General features: G+C 39.3%; 2 protein-coding genes across 21 annotated transcripts in view; one reads left to right on the top strand and one right to left on the bottom strand.

The window, feature by feature from the left end:
• PPFIA2 (PPFI scaffold protein A2) overlaps positions 1 to 15,106 on the top strand; it is a 324,926-nt gene that overhangs the window by 305,664 nt on the left and 4,156 nt on the right. For 11 of the 18 annotated variants that reach the window (XM_078376964.1, XM_078376963.1, XM_078376959.1 and 8 more), the window contains 7 exons: positions 312 to 374; positions 2,184 to 2,213; positions 7,770 to 7,945; positions 8,182 to 8,279; positions 10,635 to 10,810; positions 10,900 to 10,968; positions 12,731 to 13,328. In XM_078376964.1, coding sequence (XP_078233090.1) covers positions 312 to 374; positions 2,184 to 2,213; positions 7,770 to 7,945; positions 8,182 to 8,279; positions 10,635 to 10,810; positions 10,900 to 10,968; positions 12,731 to 13,036 — 918 coding nt within the window. In that variant the 3' untranslated portion in view covers positions 13,037 to 13,328. Of the gene's footprint in view, positions 1 to 311; positions 375 to 2,183; positions 2,214 to 7,769; positions 7,946 to 8,181; positions 8,280 to 10,634; positions 10,811 to 10,899; positions 10,969 to 12,730; positions 13,329 to 13,937; positions 14,035 to 15,106 lie in introns of those variants that run through there. The other 7 variants (XM_078376967.1, XM_078376962.1, XM_078376960.1 and 4 more) reach the window with 1 other exon arrangement.
• The window catches only part of ACSS3 (acyl-CoA synthetase short chain family member 3), a 69,770-nt gene continuing 67,099 nt past the window's right edge, over positions 12,436 to 15,106 (bottom strand). For all 3 annotated transcript variants that reach the window (XM_073000317.2, XM_073000316.2, XM_078376973.1), the window contains exon 17: positions 12,436 to 13,037. The gene's annotated coding sequence lies outside the window, so the exon portion shown is untranslated. The remainder of the gene's footprint in view (positions 13,038 to 15,106) is intronic.

The following is a 15,106-nucleotide window of genomic DNA, read 5'->3' as shown; positions in this document are numbered from 1 at the left end:
CAAATGTGTGAGGAGAAGGAGACTTATATTTGAAAATTGACTTCTAAGTACTATTTCTTCATGCTTATTTACTGAGATTCAGAGAACAATATGTGTATTCAGAACGGTTCAAATATGATTTTTTTTCAAAGTGAAGGAAGATGGAAACATCTGTCTAAAGTTGTTTCGAGCTGTCACTCAACTGAGGCCAGGACATGGTTGTGCTCATTGTGATGGTGTATGCTGTTAACTTACAGTGTTGCTGCCTTTCTTCTTTAACACTGCTTACCTAATGCGGATCCTACCTGCCTCTCTGTGGGCCTTGACAATAGCCCTCAGGCAATGTTTGGGTCACCCATGAAGAGATGGAAACTCTTGCCGCTCCAACTAAAACGGTTAGTTCTAATAGCGACTTTTTTAAACACTTCATTATCAAATGGCATACTTTACAGTTATTACGAAATGTGAAAAGGTAATATTATACCATTTATTTGCATATTATGCTAACTTGTATATGGAATGTCCTCTATACAAAGATAGTTATTCATTTGAAATCTAGTAGATGTTGACTGTATATAATAAGTTATATTAATGTGAGAATTTTAAAAATGAAATGAAATGAAGAAATAGATGTGATTAGGGAAATTGATGCATTTTTAGTTGCCCAGTGCAATCTCAAGCATGTTTACTTAGAAGTCCCACCATATTCAATTATGTTTGGGATTGCAGTCTAAACATCATTTTGGAATTCTGTTTTTGCTAACTAAATCCCAGATTTCCTTTTACTTTCTTGACACAATTATTAAAAGCTGATGATTAGGCATGACATTAAAAAAAAATCAGATAGCAAATCTCGTGCTTCTCCATTCTGGGAATTCTACCTGATAGGCCCACACCTACAAACATCTGAATATGGCTCACCTGAAGAAAAGGCCTAGCATAGGCCTAGCTCTGTTCTAGCTTCCTGTTCAGAAGGGAAACAGCTCCACTGCTGAGAGCTTCCTTTCTGAACAAGAAGCTAAGGCAGAACTATGCCTCTGCTAGGCCTTGAAATGTGTAGCTTGCATAATAACTTGTAAACCGCCCAGCGAGTGCTTTAAGCTCTATGGGGTGGTATATAAGCCACTTTGCTTTTGCCTTGGCTCTCGGGGAGCCCCATGTAGCTGTCTGTTGATGTGGGTCTGTCAGGTGGAACAATCAAGATTGAGAATTTTGTAGCCCAAAATCCCCAATGCCTAGTTAGTATTTCAGTATATTAGATTGGAAGTAATGCTTTACAGTGCTATATATATTAATAATGGAACCAGCCAGTGTGAAAATATGTACTGGTAACAAAGTGACTAATACACTAAGCGTGTTTTGTGACCAGGAGCTAAATTACATAGGTGTGCAATATGTTGCACCCTGTAAATGAACCCAGAAGTATGGTGTCTGTATTTATGCAATCATGAACTAGAGAGGAAACCTTCCTTTTATTTAATTATAACTCCTTTACATGACCTGGAGCTGCAAGTGAGCATAGGATCCTAAGGAAGGCAGAGCATTTTAAACTGTGTCCTAGATCATTGAAACACTGTTAAAACTGTCAATATTTAGGAGGGAAAAGAGCAATTTCTGCTGTCAGGAAGGAATTACAGTAGTACCAGATGCCTAAAAACAAAAAAGTCACACAAGCTCTTTCCATTGTTTTTCCATTAATTGTTTTTTAGTCTCAACTGAACCCATACATTTTCCCACACTAAGCTTTTTTGGACCCTATTCCAGAATGCTGTTCTCATTGTGGTTGGACTCTGCCACTGGATGCCCATCCTTGATTTGTATCTGTCTGCCCTAATGTCTGAATATTTCCATTGAATGAATGCATCTTTTGATTGTCATACAAACTTCTCTCCCCTTCAAAAATTCAATCAACTAATATCTGTGATTTTATGATGAGATATAGACAGATGTTGGTTATTTTAGGGGCCAAAACACATGTTTTTTATTGGTTAGTTCAGCCAACAATAAGTTTTTGCAGGGTTCTTTGTGTCTGATGTCACTTTTATTAGTCTTGCTTTTGCCCACAATTAGCCTCACTGTAATTTGATGCCATTGTGTTTCTCCCTCAAACTGAGATTAATTATGTGCTGTTTGCTTTTTGACTCATGCTGCATTTCTTTTGTGTTTTTAACTGGCTTCCCTAATGGCTGTCCTCACCATTCCAGAAAGAGAATGAGGAAGGCAGTTGGGCTCAGGTATGAACCCTTCCCACTTGAACCCTGTTCCAGTATGACTAACTACAATTCAGTGTCTGGTACTATAGAGAAATTAGTCCACCCGCAGATCAGAGTACAAAGTTGGTTCTTAATATTTTCTTACTTATTTACTTACTTAAAAGTAAAAAAATAATTTAATGGGGCCTAGTGTCTGTTTTGTGCTGCTAATTACATCTGATCCCCAGGTAAAATGTTCTACTTTCTTCCAAGAGTTAATGCGCATTGCATGGAGACCTTTGCGTATGCACAAATGCTTAGCTATAGACTCACAATCACCAGCAATGGTCTGTGGGCAGCTGCAGTGCCAAGAATGTGATTGGGTGCTCCAAGCACGACCAGCCTTGATTCAGACGATCAGGGAACAGACACTTAACTGTTTCCACCTGACTAGTACTAAATCAGTCAGACTGGCTTGAGGTCCTCAATGCTAGATGAGGAAGCAAAAGTACAGGCTTTCCAATTCGTAAAGAAGTCCATAGTCAAGATGTGAAGGTCTGAATTTGGTGGACTAAGGATAGGTTACGGCTGGTGAGGTGTCACACAGAAAGTTTTGTTTCCCCTTGCAGGATGCTCCCCTCCAGATTCTCTACAGAATAGACTTTGGTTTTCTTAGTGATTTTCTCAGCTGCATTGGGTGACTTAATGTGGCAGTACTGTAAGGGTACCATTGAGGCGGGGACAAGGGCAATCCATCCATTGAACCAACCATGTGTATGTCAACTGACATAATTTTTCAGTGGCAGCTACACAGTATTAAAATATGGCAGAAGTGGCTATCAAAGTAACTTTATTGGGATAAAGTACAAAGTTCTTGGAAGTATGTCTTCTACCAGAACAATTCTGCTCCCTACAGAAACTTCATTTTCTGGAGTCTGATCTGCAGCCATCAGACTTCACATGTGGAAATGCTTGTGCAACTCCATTTCCAAGCCCTTTCCCAAAGTCTTATGACTGACATGTGCTAAATATTGCTTGCGCTAATGCACTAGTTGGTCTTCTAGCACTTTACAAATATTACTTGAACTTTTTTGTTCTTTCTCCACCCACATTACATTGGATACAAACCACAGAAAATATTTTATTTGCACATTGTTAGAAGCTTCTGGAAGTTTTGCCTCATGAAGAAGACAGGAAAAATCATTCCTATAGGATCTCCTTGTTTCCACCATCAGAGAGCAGCTTCCTAGTTGATATAAATTTATATACACTTCCTGCTGTCTTGGTCTTCTTTGCTGAGTTGTTAGTGCCCCATTGATTGTTGTTGTTGTTTAGTCATTAAGTCATGTCCGACTACTCGTGACCCCATGGACCAGAGCACACCAGGTCCTCCTGTCTTCCACTGCCTCCCAGAGTTCGGTCAAATTCATGTTGGTTGCTTTGAATACACTGTCCAACCATCTCATCCTCTGTCGTCCCCTTCTCCTCTTGCCTTCATTCTTTCCCAACATCAAAGTCTTTTCCAGGGAGATATCTCTTCTCATGAGATGACCAAAGTATTGGAGCCTCGGCTTCAGTATCTGTCCTTCCAGTGAGCACTCAGGGTTGATTTCCTTCAGAATGGATAGGTTTGATCTCCTTGCAGTCCAGGGGAATCTCAAGAGCACCACAGTTCAAAACCATAAATTCTTTGGTGGCCAGCCTTCTTTATGGTCCAGCTTTCACTACCATACATCGCTACTGGAAAAACCATAGCTTTGACTATGCGGACCTTTGTCAGCAAGGTGATGTCTCTGCTTTTTAAAATGCTGTCTAGGTTTGTCATGGCTTTTCTCCCAAGAAGCAGACGTCTTTTAATTTCATTGCTGCTGTCACCATCTGCAGTGATCATGAAGCCCGAAAAAGGAATATATGTCACTGCATCCATCTCTTCCCTTTCTATTTGCTGGAGGTGATGGGACCAGTGGCCATGATCTTGCCTTTTTTTATGTTGAGCTTCAGACCATTTTTTGCTCATCTTCTTTTTCACCCTCATTAAGAGGTTCTTTAATTCCTACTCACTTTATGTCATCAGAGTGATATCATCTGCATATCGGAGGTTGTTGATATTTCTTAGAGTTACCTTAATTAATTCCAGCTTGGGATTCTTCCAGTTCAGCCTTTCGCATGATGTATTCTGCATATGAGTTAAATAAGCAGGGAGACAATATACAGCCTTCTTGTACTCCTTTCCCAATTTTGAACCAATCTGTTGTTCCATATCCAGCTCTAACTGTTGCTTCCTGTCCCACATATAGATTTCTCAGGAGATAGATAAAGTCGTCATCCACTCCCATTTCTTTAAGCCATAGTTTGTTGTGGTCCACACAGTCAAAGGCTTTTGCGTAATGAAGCAGAAGTAGATGTTTTTCTGGAACTCTCTGGCTTTCTCCATAATCCAGAACATGTTAGCAATTTGGTCTCTAGTTCCTGTGCCCCATCGAAATCCAGCTTGTTCTTCTGGGAGTTCTCTGTCCACATACTGCTGAAGCCTCCCTTGGAGGATTTTGAGCATAAACTTGGTAGCGTGCGAAATGAGTGCAATTGTACAGTAGTTGGAGCATTCTTTGGCACTACCCTTCTTTGGGCTTGGGATGAAGACTGATCTTTTCCAATCCTCTGGCCACTGCTGAGCTTTCCAAACTTGCTGGCATATTGAGTGTAGCACCTTACAGCATCACCTTTTAAGGTTTTAAATATTTCGACTGGAATGCCATCACCTCCACTGGCCTTGTTGTTAGCCATGCTTTCTAAGGCCCACTTGACTTCACTCTCTAGGATGTCTGACTCAAGGTCAGCAAACACACTCTCTGGGTTCTCTGGGACATCCAGATATTTCTGGTATAATTCTTCTGTGTATTCTTGCCACTTCTTCTTGATGTCTTCTGCTTCTGTTAGGTCCCTTCCATTTTTGTCCTTTATTGCGTCCATCTTAGCACAAAATGTTCCTTTAATAGCTCTGATTTTCTTGAACAGATCTCTGGTTTTTCCCTTTCTATTATTTTCCTCCATTTCTTTGCACTGTTCATTTAAGAAGGCCCTCTTGTCTCTTCTTGCTATTCTTTGGAAGTCTGCATTCAATTTTCTGTAACTTTCCCTATCTCCCTTGCATTTTGTTTCCCTTCTCTTCTCTGCTATTTGTAAGGCCTTGTTGGACACCCAGTTTTTTTCTTGCATTTCCTTTTCTTTGGGATGGTTTTTGTTGCTGCTTCCTGTACAGTGTTACGAGCCTCTATCCAAAGATCTTCAGGCACTCTGTCCACCAAATCGAGTTCCTTAAATCTGTTCTTCACTTCCACTGTGTACTCATAAGGGATTTGGTTTAGATTATACCTGAGTAGCCCAGTGGTTTTTCCTACTCTCTTGAGTTTAAGCTTGAATTTTGCTATGAGAATCTGATGATCAGAGCCACAATGAGCTCCAGGTCTCGTTTTTGCTGACTGTACAGAGCTTCTCCATCTTTGGCTGCAAAGAATATAATCAGTCTGATTTCGCTATTGCCCATCTGGTGATTTCCATGTGTAGAGTCACCTCTTGTGTTGATGACCAGCTTGTTCTCTTGACAACACTCTATTCGCCTTTGCCCTGCTTCATTTTGAACTCCAAGGCCAAACATCCTTGTTGTTCCTTTTATCTCTTGACTCCCTACTTTAGCATTTCAATCCCCTAGAATGAGAAGAACATCTTTCTTTGGTGTCAGTTCTAGAAGGTGTTGTAAGTCTTCATAAAATTGGTCAATTTCAGCCTCTTTGCCATTGTTGGGTGGTGCATATACAGTGGTGCTTCGCATAGCGATGTTAATTGGTTCAAAAAAAACATCGCTATGTGAAACCATCGCTATGCGAAACACCATTTCCCATAGGAATGCATTGGAAACCGGTTAATCCATTCCAATTGGAATGGATTGCCGTTGTTAAGCAAAAAAACCCATAGGAAACATCGCTAAGCAAAACAATGTATCCTCCATTGGAATGTATTGAAGTTGACTCAATACATTTTAATGGCTTTGCGAAGTCAATTTTTGCAAAATTAAGTGTGTCATAAAAGGGTCAAAAATGGTTTTAAATGCTTGGATTAGCTTCTGCACCCTCTAAAACGGATGCAAATGTTAATTTGGCTTTGATATGACTTTTCATTAATTTATGGTGAATTTTTTCCCCCCAACTTTTGACAGCTGTCAAAATCTGACAGCTCCATTATTTCCTATGGGGGAAGAAAAAATTCACAAAAAATTAATGAAGACTCAGCAACTGTTCTAAATTCTTGGGTTCGTTAGAGGACCCCCTAAGTTGTGTGCAAACCTGATTTGGCTTTGATCTGAACTTTCATTAATTTTTTGTAAATTGTTTTCTCCCCCATAGGAAAGCATGGAGCTGTCAGATTTTGACAGGTCCATTGGTTCCTATGGGCCAAAAAAAAAAATTCACAAAAAATTAACGAAAAGTCAGATCAAAGCCAAATCAGTTTGCACATGACTTAAGGGGTCCTCTAACGAATCCAAGCATTTAGAACCGTTTTTGACCCTTCTAAGACACTTTTTTAATTGAAAAAAAAACATCGTTAAGTGAAGCAGGGGACCTAAAATCGCATTCGTTATGCGAAGCATGGTCCCAAACTTCGCTAAGCGAAAATCGCCCATAGGAAACATCGTTATGCGATGCATATTATTTTCTAAAAAAACACATCGTTATGCGAATTCATCGCTAAATGAGGCAATCGTTAAGCGAGGCACCACTGTACTTGGATTACTGTGATGTTGAAAGGTCTGCCTTGGATTCATATTGAAATAATTCTGTCATTTTTCAGATTATATCCCATTACAGCTTTTCCCACTCTTCTGTTGACTATAAGGGCTACTCCATTCCTTCTACGGGTTTCTTGCCCACAATAGTAGATACGATAATCATCTGAATTGAATTCACCCATTAACGTCCATTTTAGTTTACTGACGCCCAGGATGTCAATGTTTATTCTTGCCATCGCCTGTTTGACCACATCCAGTTTACCAAGGTTCATAGATCTTTCATTCCAGGTCCCTATGCAGTATTTTTCTTTGCAGCATCGGGCTTTCCTTTCACTTACAGGTGCATCCACAGCTGAGTGTCCTTTCAGCTTTGGCCCAACTGCTTCATTAACTCTGGAGCTACTTATACTTGTCCTCCACTCTTCCTCAGTAGCATGTTGGACGCCTTCCAACGTCATATCTTTTAGCCTTTTGTTTCTGTCCATGGAGTTTTATTGGCAAAGATACTGGAGTGGCTTGCCGGTTCCTACTCCAGGTGGATCGCATTTAGTCAGAACTCTCCACTATGACTTGTCCATCTTGGATGGCCCTGCACAGCATAGTCCACAGCTTCTCTGAATTACTGAAGCCCCTTCGCCATGACAAGACAGCAATCCATGAAGGGGCCCCGTTGATTAGGAATATTCAAATGATTTCATAGCCTACAAATATAGAGTATTACCTAAAGCTTCCAAGAAGAATAGAAAGATTAAGATAATTGCTAAGAATAAAGGCTACTGATCATATTTTCTTTGCTCTTTTTTTTTTCACCATAGACGCTGGCTTATGGCGATATGAACCATGAATGGATTGGTAACGAATGGCTCCCCAGCCTAGGATTACCACAGTATCGAAGTTACTTCATGGAGTGTCTGGTAGATGCAAGGATGTTAGATCACCTAACAAAAAAAGATCTTCGTGTACACTTAAAAATGGTGGATAGCTTTCATCGGTAAGTTAATGTAATATCCTTATAACACAGAAAGGAGTTCTAACATCATGAAAACAAAAGGTTTATAGCTGAACACTCCCAAGTATACATTCTTCCACAATTTGTGTCATGCCAATACTAAGCTACAAAATATTTACGGTATTTTTCTATACATGTTTGGCAGAACTGTTAATATTTGCAACATTGTTTTATTTCTAAGCATCTTGTAAAATACAGTTACTTTTCTTAAATAACAGAACAAGTCTGCAGTATGGAATCATGTGTTTAAAGAAGTTGAATTATGACAGGAAAGAACTTGAAAGAAGACGAGAAGCAAGTCAGCATGAAATAAAAGGTAACTATTTAATGAAAAACAATAGTCTTAATGCTGCCAAATTTTTTCTCTGTTGGATTTACAATCCTTTACATGATTAAATATGACAAAGAAGTTTTCCTAAGTATAGTTCCAGATGGACTTGTCTAAAACTAAATTCTTGAGACTAGGTGGTGACTACCAGAAGATCTTTGTCACCCCAGATCTAGAACTCTCCCCAAAACAACTCTCTCCACAAACAAGGAGATAACATGGAAGACATTTTTAAGTGACCATTTGTATAGTGCTGAGTTTTTGCTAACCTCATTTCTCTTCCCCACACATTTCATTTCATTTATTTTATTTTATTTATTACTTTGATTTATATACCACCCCATTAGTGTCAAAACACTATTCTGGGTGGTTTACAGACAGTTAAACTGCACAGAAGTAAATATAGCACAAACAACAAAAACATGGTATAAAAACTTAAACAATGGTGCAGCCAGTTTTTGAACAGAGACAAGACTGGTGGTGAGACATTCAATCAGGCAATGTGGTCCCAAACCATGAAGGGCTTTATACGTGAGTGTCAGAAACTTGAACCTGATCCAGGATATAACAGGTAACCAGTGGAGGCTGGCCAGCACTGGAGTGATGTGATCAAATTTACTCACACCAGCTACCAGTCTGCCCACTGCATTCTGAACTTGCTGTAGTCTCAGCGTCAGCCTCAAGGAAAGCCCCACATAGAGAGCATTGCAGCAGTCATTCCAGGAGACGACCAGTGCCTGCACCAATGTCCTGAGGGAGCTCTCGCCTAGGTAGGGGCCGTGTTTGATGATATGCCTAAATTGATTAAATCTGATATGGACATGGCTGCAATCTGTGAATCCCAAGAAAGAGCTTTGAAGAAGGATGGGAGCCAGGTTATTGTCAGGCCTCCGAAAGCTTTTCCAGAAGGATACTGTAGTCAAATGTATCAAAAGCCACTGAGAGATCGAGGAGAAGCAGTAGGGTAGAATGACCCTTATCAGCCTCCCAACAACTCATTCATATCTCAATGACCCATTACCTTTGTGGTTTCATTCATTTGACAAGTACTGATAACAAGATGATCCCCTGGCCAGTTAACATGTAATTCCAAATACAGCTTATAACAGAGAACCAGCAAGTTAATAATCAAGCAGTCGGAATCCAGCCACAGTTATATTTAATCTATTGTTTCCTCAATTTAAATGCTGGTTGACCTCAGTGGTTGAGGTACCCAGCAGTAGAGCCAGAGGTTGAGTGTTCAAATGCCCCACTATGCCCACCAGTAGGAGAGACCATTTTGTAGCCTTGGGCAAACTGCAGTCCCACAGCACTCCAATAAAGGAATGATAACTTCTCAGTTCTTTATATCTTAAAAAAACAGGAAGGGGTCACCATAAGTTGGAATCAACTTGACAACGTTAATTATTATTATTATTACTTAGTTTAAGGTGAGTCCCCAATTAATGTGGCAGCAGATTCTAAAATGTATAAATTGAATGCAAGTAGTTGTATAAACCCCTAATGGCGAGCCCCATCATAAAAGCCATCCTTTTGCTCCTTCATAAAAATGTTTTAATATGCAATTAAAATTGTTTGATGGGATTATCATAAAATGTTGGCCAGTCTCATACTAACAGATTGATGCAAAGGATAACCTCAGTCTACCAAATGGAGCAGGCAATGTGTAGTGCAAGGTTTCTGCTGGGAGGGCACTGTGTATCATGTACCTGTTGCACTAGAAAGTATCATCCTGCCAGGGGTAATGCTTCCAGATAGCTGTAGCAGCAAAATCCAGCATTCTGTGTTCACGAGGACACAAAGCTGTATCCAGAATTTACATGTACACGTTATGGTGTAAAAATTGGCTTGCATTATTAAAAAAAAGAGTAAATCCAACCAGCAGTATAATTAATAATTTACCCTGCTTGTATTGCTGTTTTCTGAGTTTGCTAGGTGCATTTTTCCCCCACCTCTTCCCAAACCTTACTGCTTAGTAGGCAGAGTGGTGCTGTCTCAGCCTGGGGAGAAACAAGAAACTGATCCATCTACAAAGCAGGGGGCCATTTGCAACAAGGGAATCAGGAAGGACATTTGGGGTCCACTGTATTAATCTCTTGCCTCTTTTGGCTTCAGTTAAGATGGGGACAAGACTTTCACTTGGATGGGCCTAAGACCACCAATTCAAAGCTATAGGATAGGTAAGCAGTGATGCAGGCTAGCCCCCACCTCTCAGCACTTAAGTTATGTGGCCTGTGAAATGATAAAGCATGAAGTGTGGCTAATTTACCAGATCTCTATATGTCTTTTCCCTTGCAAAAGCTCAATCATTGGGGAAATGTTTCTCTCCCTCCTTCTCTGTAGATGTGTTGGTATGGAGTAATGACAGAGTGATACGCTGGATACAAGCAATTGGATTACGGGAATATGCAAATAATGTGCTAGAAAGTGGTGTACATGGAGCTCTCATAGCCCTGGATGATAACTTCGATTATAGCAGTTTAGCTTTATTATTGCAGATTCCAACACAAAATACACAGGTAAGTAACTGAACTGGTTATAGGAATTAATTCCAGTGGATTTTATCCGTTGCCTTATAACTTCTGTTGTTTTATTTGGTTAACCATAGGCACGGCAGATCCTTGAGAGAGAATACAATAATCTATTAGCACTAGGAACAGACAGACGACTTGATGAAGTAAGTCATATTTCTAAGTGCTAGACTATGAACTACAAAGTATAACTGGTTTTATAAAAAAAAAACCCTGTCACTCATTAATTAAACACTGGTTGCATTCCTTAACAAGCTCCTGATCATGTGACTAGGCACACAGACAGGAACACAACCAGCGCCTCATGAAAGGGCAGCTGTTTGCTGCCAGCACTTATGCAATTTCCCTTCCAAAAGAGTAAATCAGGAATCAGATTCTGTCCAGTAAGTAAAAAAATAAGGTTTCCAATACAACTTTATTTGTACTCAAACAAGATTAACTAAATAGGGGACTGGAAATCTTCCCTTGCGGTAAACAAAATTTGTTCACTGCACTGACTTTCTGTATTAATGAGTAAAATAATTGGTACAATGGAATATGTATCTTTGAAGTACAGAAGTGTGGGCGAGAATTAACCATTACCACTATGTGGGCTTTATTGCAGAACAGAACACAACAAAATCCTCCTAACATTTGATAAATGAATTATAAATTACCAAACTGAGATTTTAGTTGCTCTTGGTTTCCCACAGATAACCAGTGATAACATATACATGAAGAAGGTAACACGTAATGCAAATACTATTGGAAATAAAGCTCTAGGATTAGTGGTGATCAAAAGTTACATAAACATCAGCATTTCCTGTAGTTTCATGGTGTCACATACTTAATGTCACAATTACTGTGAACTGTAAATGCAGGACTGTGATGAAATAAACAAATATATGTCAGTGTATTGGCAAAGGATTTCATGGTCCGGATCTGATGGTTGTTGTGGGTTTTTTGGGCTGTTTAGCCATGTTCTGGAGGTTTTTCTTCCTAACGTTTTGCCAGTCTCTGGGGCTGGCATATTCAGAGGACAGGAGCTAGAACAGGTCAGTTTGAACAGTTGGTTTTCTGTCTTCTTTGGCTTAATATACTCTTAGGAGATTTAAAGATAACAAATTAAAGAGATTTAAAGAGAGGCATACTCTAAAGTGTTATCTTTTCTTGACATTTCTGAGAGGTAGTAGATTGTAAAAGAGGTATCCAGATAAGGAATGAGCAACCTCAGATCTTGTCAAGACTCTAGACAGCAGCTTTTAACCTTTGAGGCTCTGTAGGGACCTTACCAACGGATGTGTTGTGTGTTCTATATCACATCCTCACTTGGTGGACATGATGCATCACAATGCCACTTGGAGATTAGCTGATCCACATGTTCACTGCATAGCTGGCTACATTAGAACACATGTCCTTAGCTCCCAAACTAGAGGAATCGCCCCTTGGAGCAGGGTGATTGGGTTTGGGGCACAAAGAAACTCCAAGCATGGGGTAAGACTATGAGATACAGAGGCATCCTTCATGTTAAATTTTTGTTTCTGCTATTACTTATGATAAATTTCAATTAATGCTTTATGACAAGAAAAAAAATTATATTTGTTTTCCAATAATTTGTTTTACAATAAGAAGGGTTTAAAAACTATGTCTTATGTTTATTTGTAATTTTAAATGACGCATTGATTTTTTATTAAAAGAGGTTTGAGTGATGATAAAACAAGAGTAAGAAACCATAACCTTTATCAATAATCAAAAATAGGATGTGATACTGAAAGTTTCTGAAACAAGTGATATTGGATACTATATGTGATATCTTACTTGGCTATTCTTTTTTTAAAAAATATGATAATGCAAACCAGAGGGAATGGTAAATCATCCAGGAGTCTACCCTTTAATTTTAGTTAACTCCAAACCTATGTGCATTAACAGAGTGATGACAAGAATTACAGGCGTGGCTCTTCCTGGCGAAGACAGTTTCCTCCACGTGAAGTCCATGGAATCAGCATGATGCCTGGTTCTTCAGAAACACTGCCAGCTGGCTTCAGGTTAACTACAACATCAGGACAGTCACGAAAAATGGCATCTGATGGTAGGACGTTAATATTTGCTTCAAAACTAAAGAATGTTGTTGGGTGTTTGGGGTCTCTGCAGCAGAGAACATTCCACCTTAATATCGCAGATCAACTTCATTACTGGTTCCATCGGTGTGAAGCATTTACTCTTAGCAAGTCATAATCTAGGAGAGAGTAAATTAAAGTAAGCAGAAGAAATATATATAATACACTGTGAAAAAGACAGCGATAAGATACTAAACTTTCCAATTATGCTTCAAACTGTCAGCTTCCACTTTTCCTATGAGCTGTTTAGCACTGATGCTGGTAGAGGAAACAGCTATTGCCAGATATCAGATGGTGGTGTATGTATTCTGTGGCAGGTTGAGATGGTAAAGAGCTATGTCAAACTGGGAAAAAAATGAGGGCTTTTCCCCATTTGTCATATTTGTATGGAATGTTTTCTATATTACAAAGACATCATTTGTTTTGGTTTTCTTATGTGCCCTTGCTTTCTCAGGTGAGATATATCTCGCCCTTTCCACAACAGTTATCCCATCATTAAATGCTGGATCAGGTGATAATTGTGACCCATACTCCCATGCCAGAGTAAGATTTTCCTCCTCACCCACATTGTGTCCCTCCACTGGATATATGTGTGTGGATATAATGGTCGTCTAAGTCATTCATACAAAGGTCCACAGGGCATGGGCAATTTTCCGATTTTTATCTGGGAGGTAGGCCAAAGAATCTGGTGCAAAGACTCTCTACTCATCTCTTTTTTAAAATTTTCCGCCTCTATGTGAATGTATGATGACATCTAAAAGACAGCAGGTGCATTCTTATTCTCATTCAAGGACCAATCTAAGATTGTGTTCTATGATCTAGATTGGACATATAATTAATAAATATGAAGTACAGGAACAAATGAGTAGTATTAATTAATCTGGAGAAATCTGGAGCCCATTACAGTATCTCACAGAGTGGAGTACATTTTTTCATGCAAAAACAAAAATGGAAGAAGGTTATTTTATGTCCTTCTGAATGAAAACTTTTTATTGATGTTTTGGTTCTCGATTTTCCAGTTGCGTCAGCACGGCTGCAGAGATTAGACAGTTCTACAGTTCGCACGTATTCATGCTGACAAGTCTAACACAGAAGAGAGCTCTGAGCTGAACAAAAGTGAGTATTCAGACATGAACATTGAAAATTTATGAAAAAGGAACATCCAACAATATTTTTCTTGATGCCTGCCAGGTTCTGCTGAGTACCTGATAAACCTGTGTTTTTAAGCCTAGTTTTCCCTGAAATGGTAAAATCTGTGTTGGAGTCTACTTCTTCACACTGAGCATAAGGGAATAGTCTTCTATATAAAGATATATCTTTGGGTTGGTGGGCTTTTTTGGTTCAGGGTCTCAAGAGCTTCATTTCAGCAGCATGCAGACCAAGTGGACAATGCAAAAAGGAAACAAGTGGGGCCAAGTGGACTTTTGTTGCTTTTGTGTTGGGGGCACCACTGTCACTGATATTTTCTCATTATTGACCCCAAAGTTAATAAATGTCCCAACAAGCAAACATATACACCACCATCACAGATGCATACAAAAACATAAAATTAAGGAAAGAAATTCCTCATGCAATTTAAAAGAATTTCAAGTTAAAACCTTTGGTTCTCAAATGTTGTTGGCCTTTAACTCTCAAAAGCTCGAGCCAAGATGGCCAACCTCTAGAGGATATGAAGTACAGTTGAAGGCTGAGAACCAACGAGTCAGAGGAAAAGTACATCCTCTAAACTCAGTATCTTCTTCATCTATTTTACTTGAAAGCACCTTCAGGTGTTGTTACAGCTGCAGTTTAGACAAAGACAGAAAGAGCTTTTGAAAAGGTACTTCTTCCAAAGTAACAGCTGTGACAGTGGGAGTGACTTCCACCATAACTAGCTCTGATGCCATCATATGGCACTCTTAAAATAATATTAGAGCCTTTCCTTGGGGCACAGACATGGATACTACTGCTGTTGTTACCAATGGCATCTGACTAACAATCTGCCTTTCCACTGTAGATACAGGTAGATACATGGCATACCTAGGAGGCTACGGACCTAACCATTTTGTTTTTTCTTTTTAAACATTTTATTAGTTTTTCAATCTATCTACATTCAATTCATGCTTGTTAAGCATCCTGTTACATGGGTTGCTTATAAATATTTGTTCTTTGCATCTTGGTATCTTCTTAGTTGTCCCTTCAAAATCTA

Source organism: Pogona vitticeps, chromosome 5 (assembly GCF_051106095.1).
Source record: "Pogona vitticeps strain Pit_001003342236 chromosome 5, PviZW2.1, whole genome shotgun sequence".
NCBI classification, from domain to species: Eukaryota; Metazoa; Chordata; class Lepidosauria; order Squamata; family Agamidae; genus Pogona; species Pogona vitticeps.
Note: the sequence above shows the minus strand (reverse complement) of the source record. Positions and strands in the feature narration are given on the sequence as shown.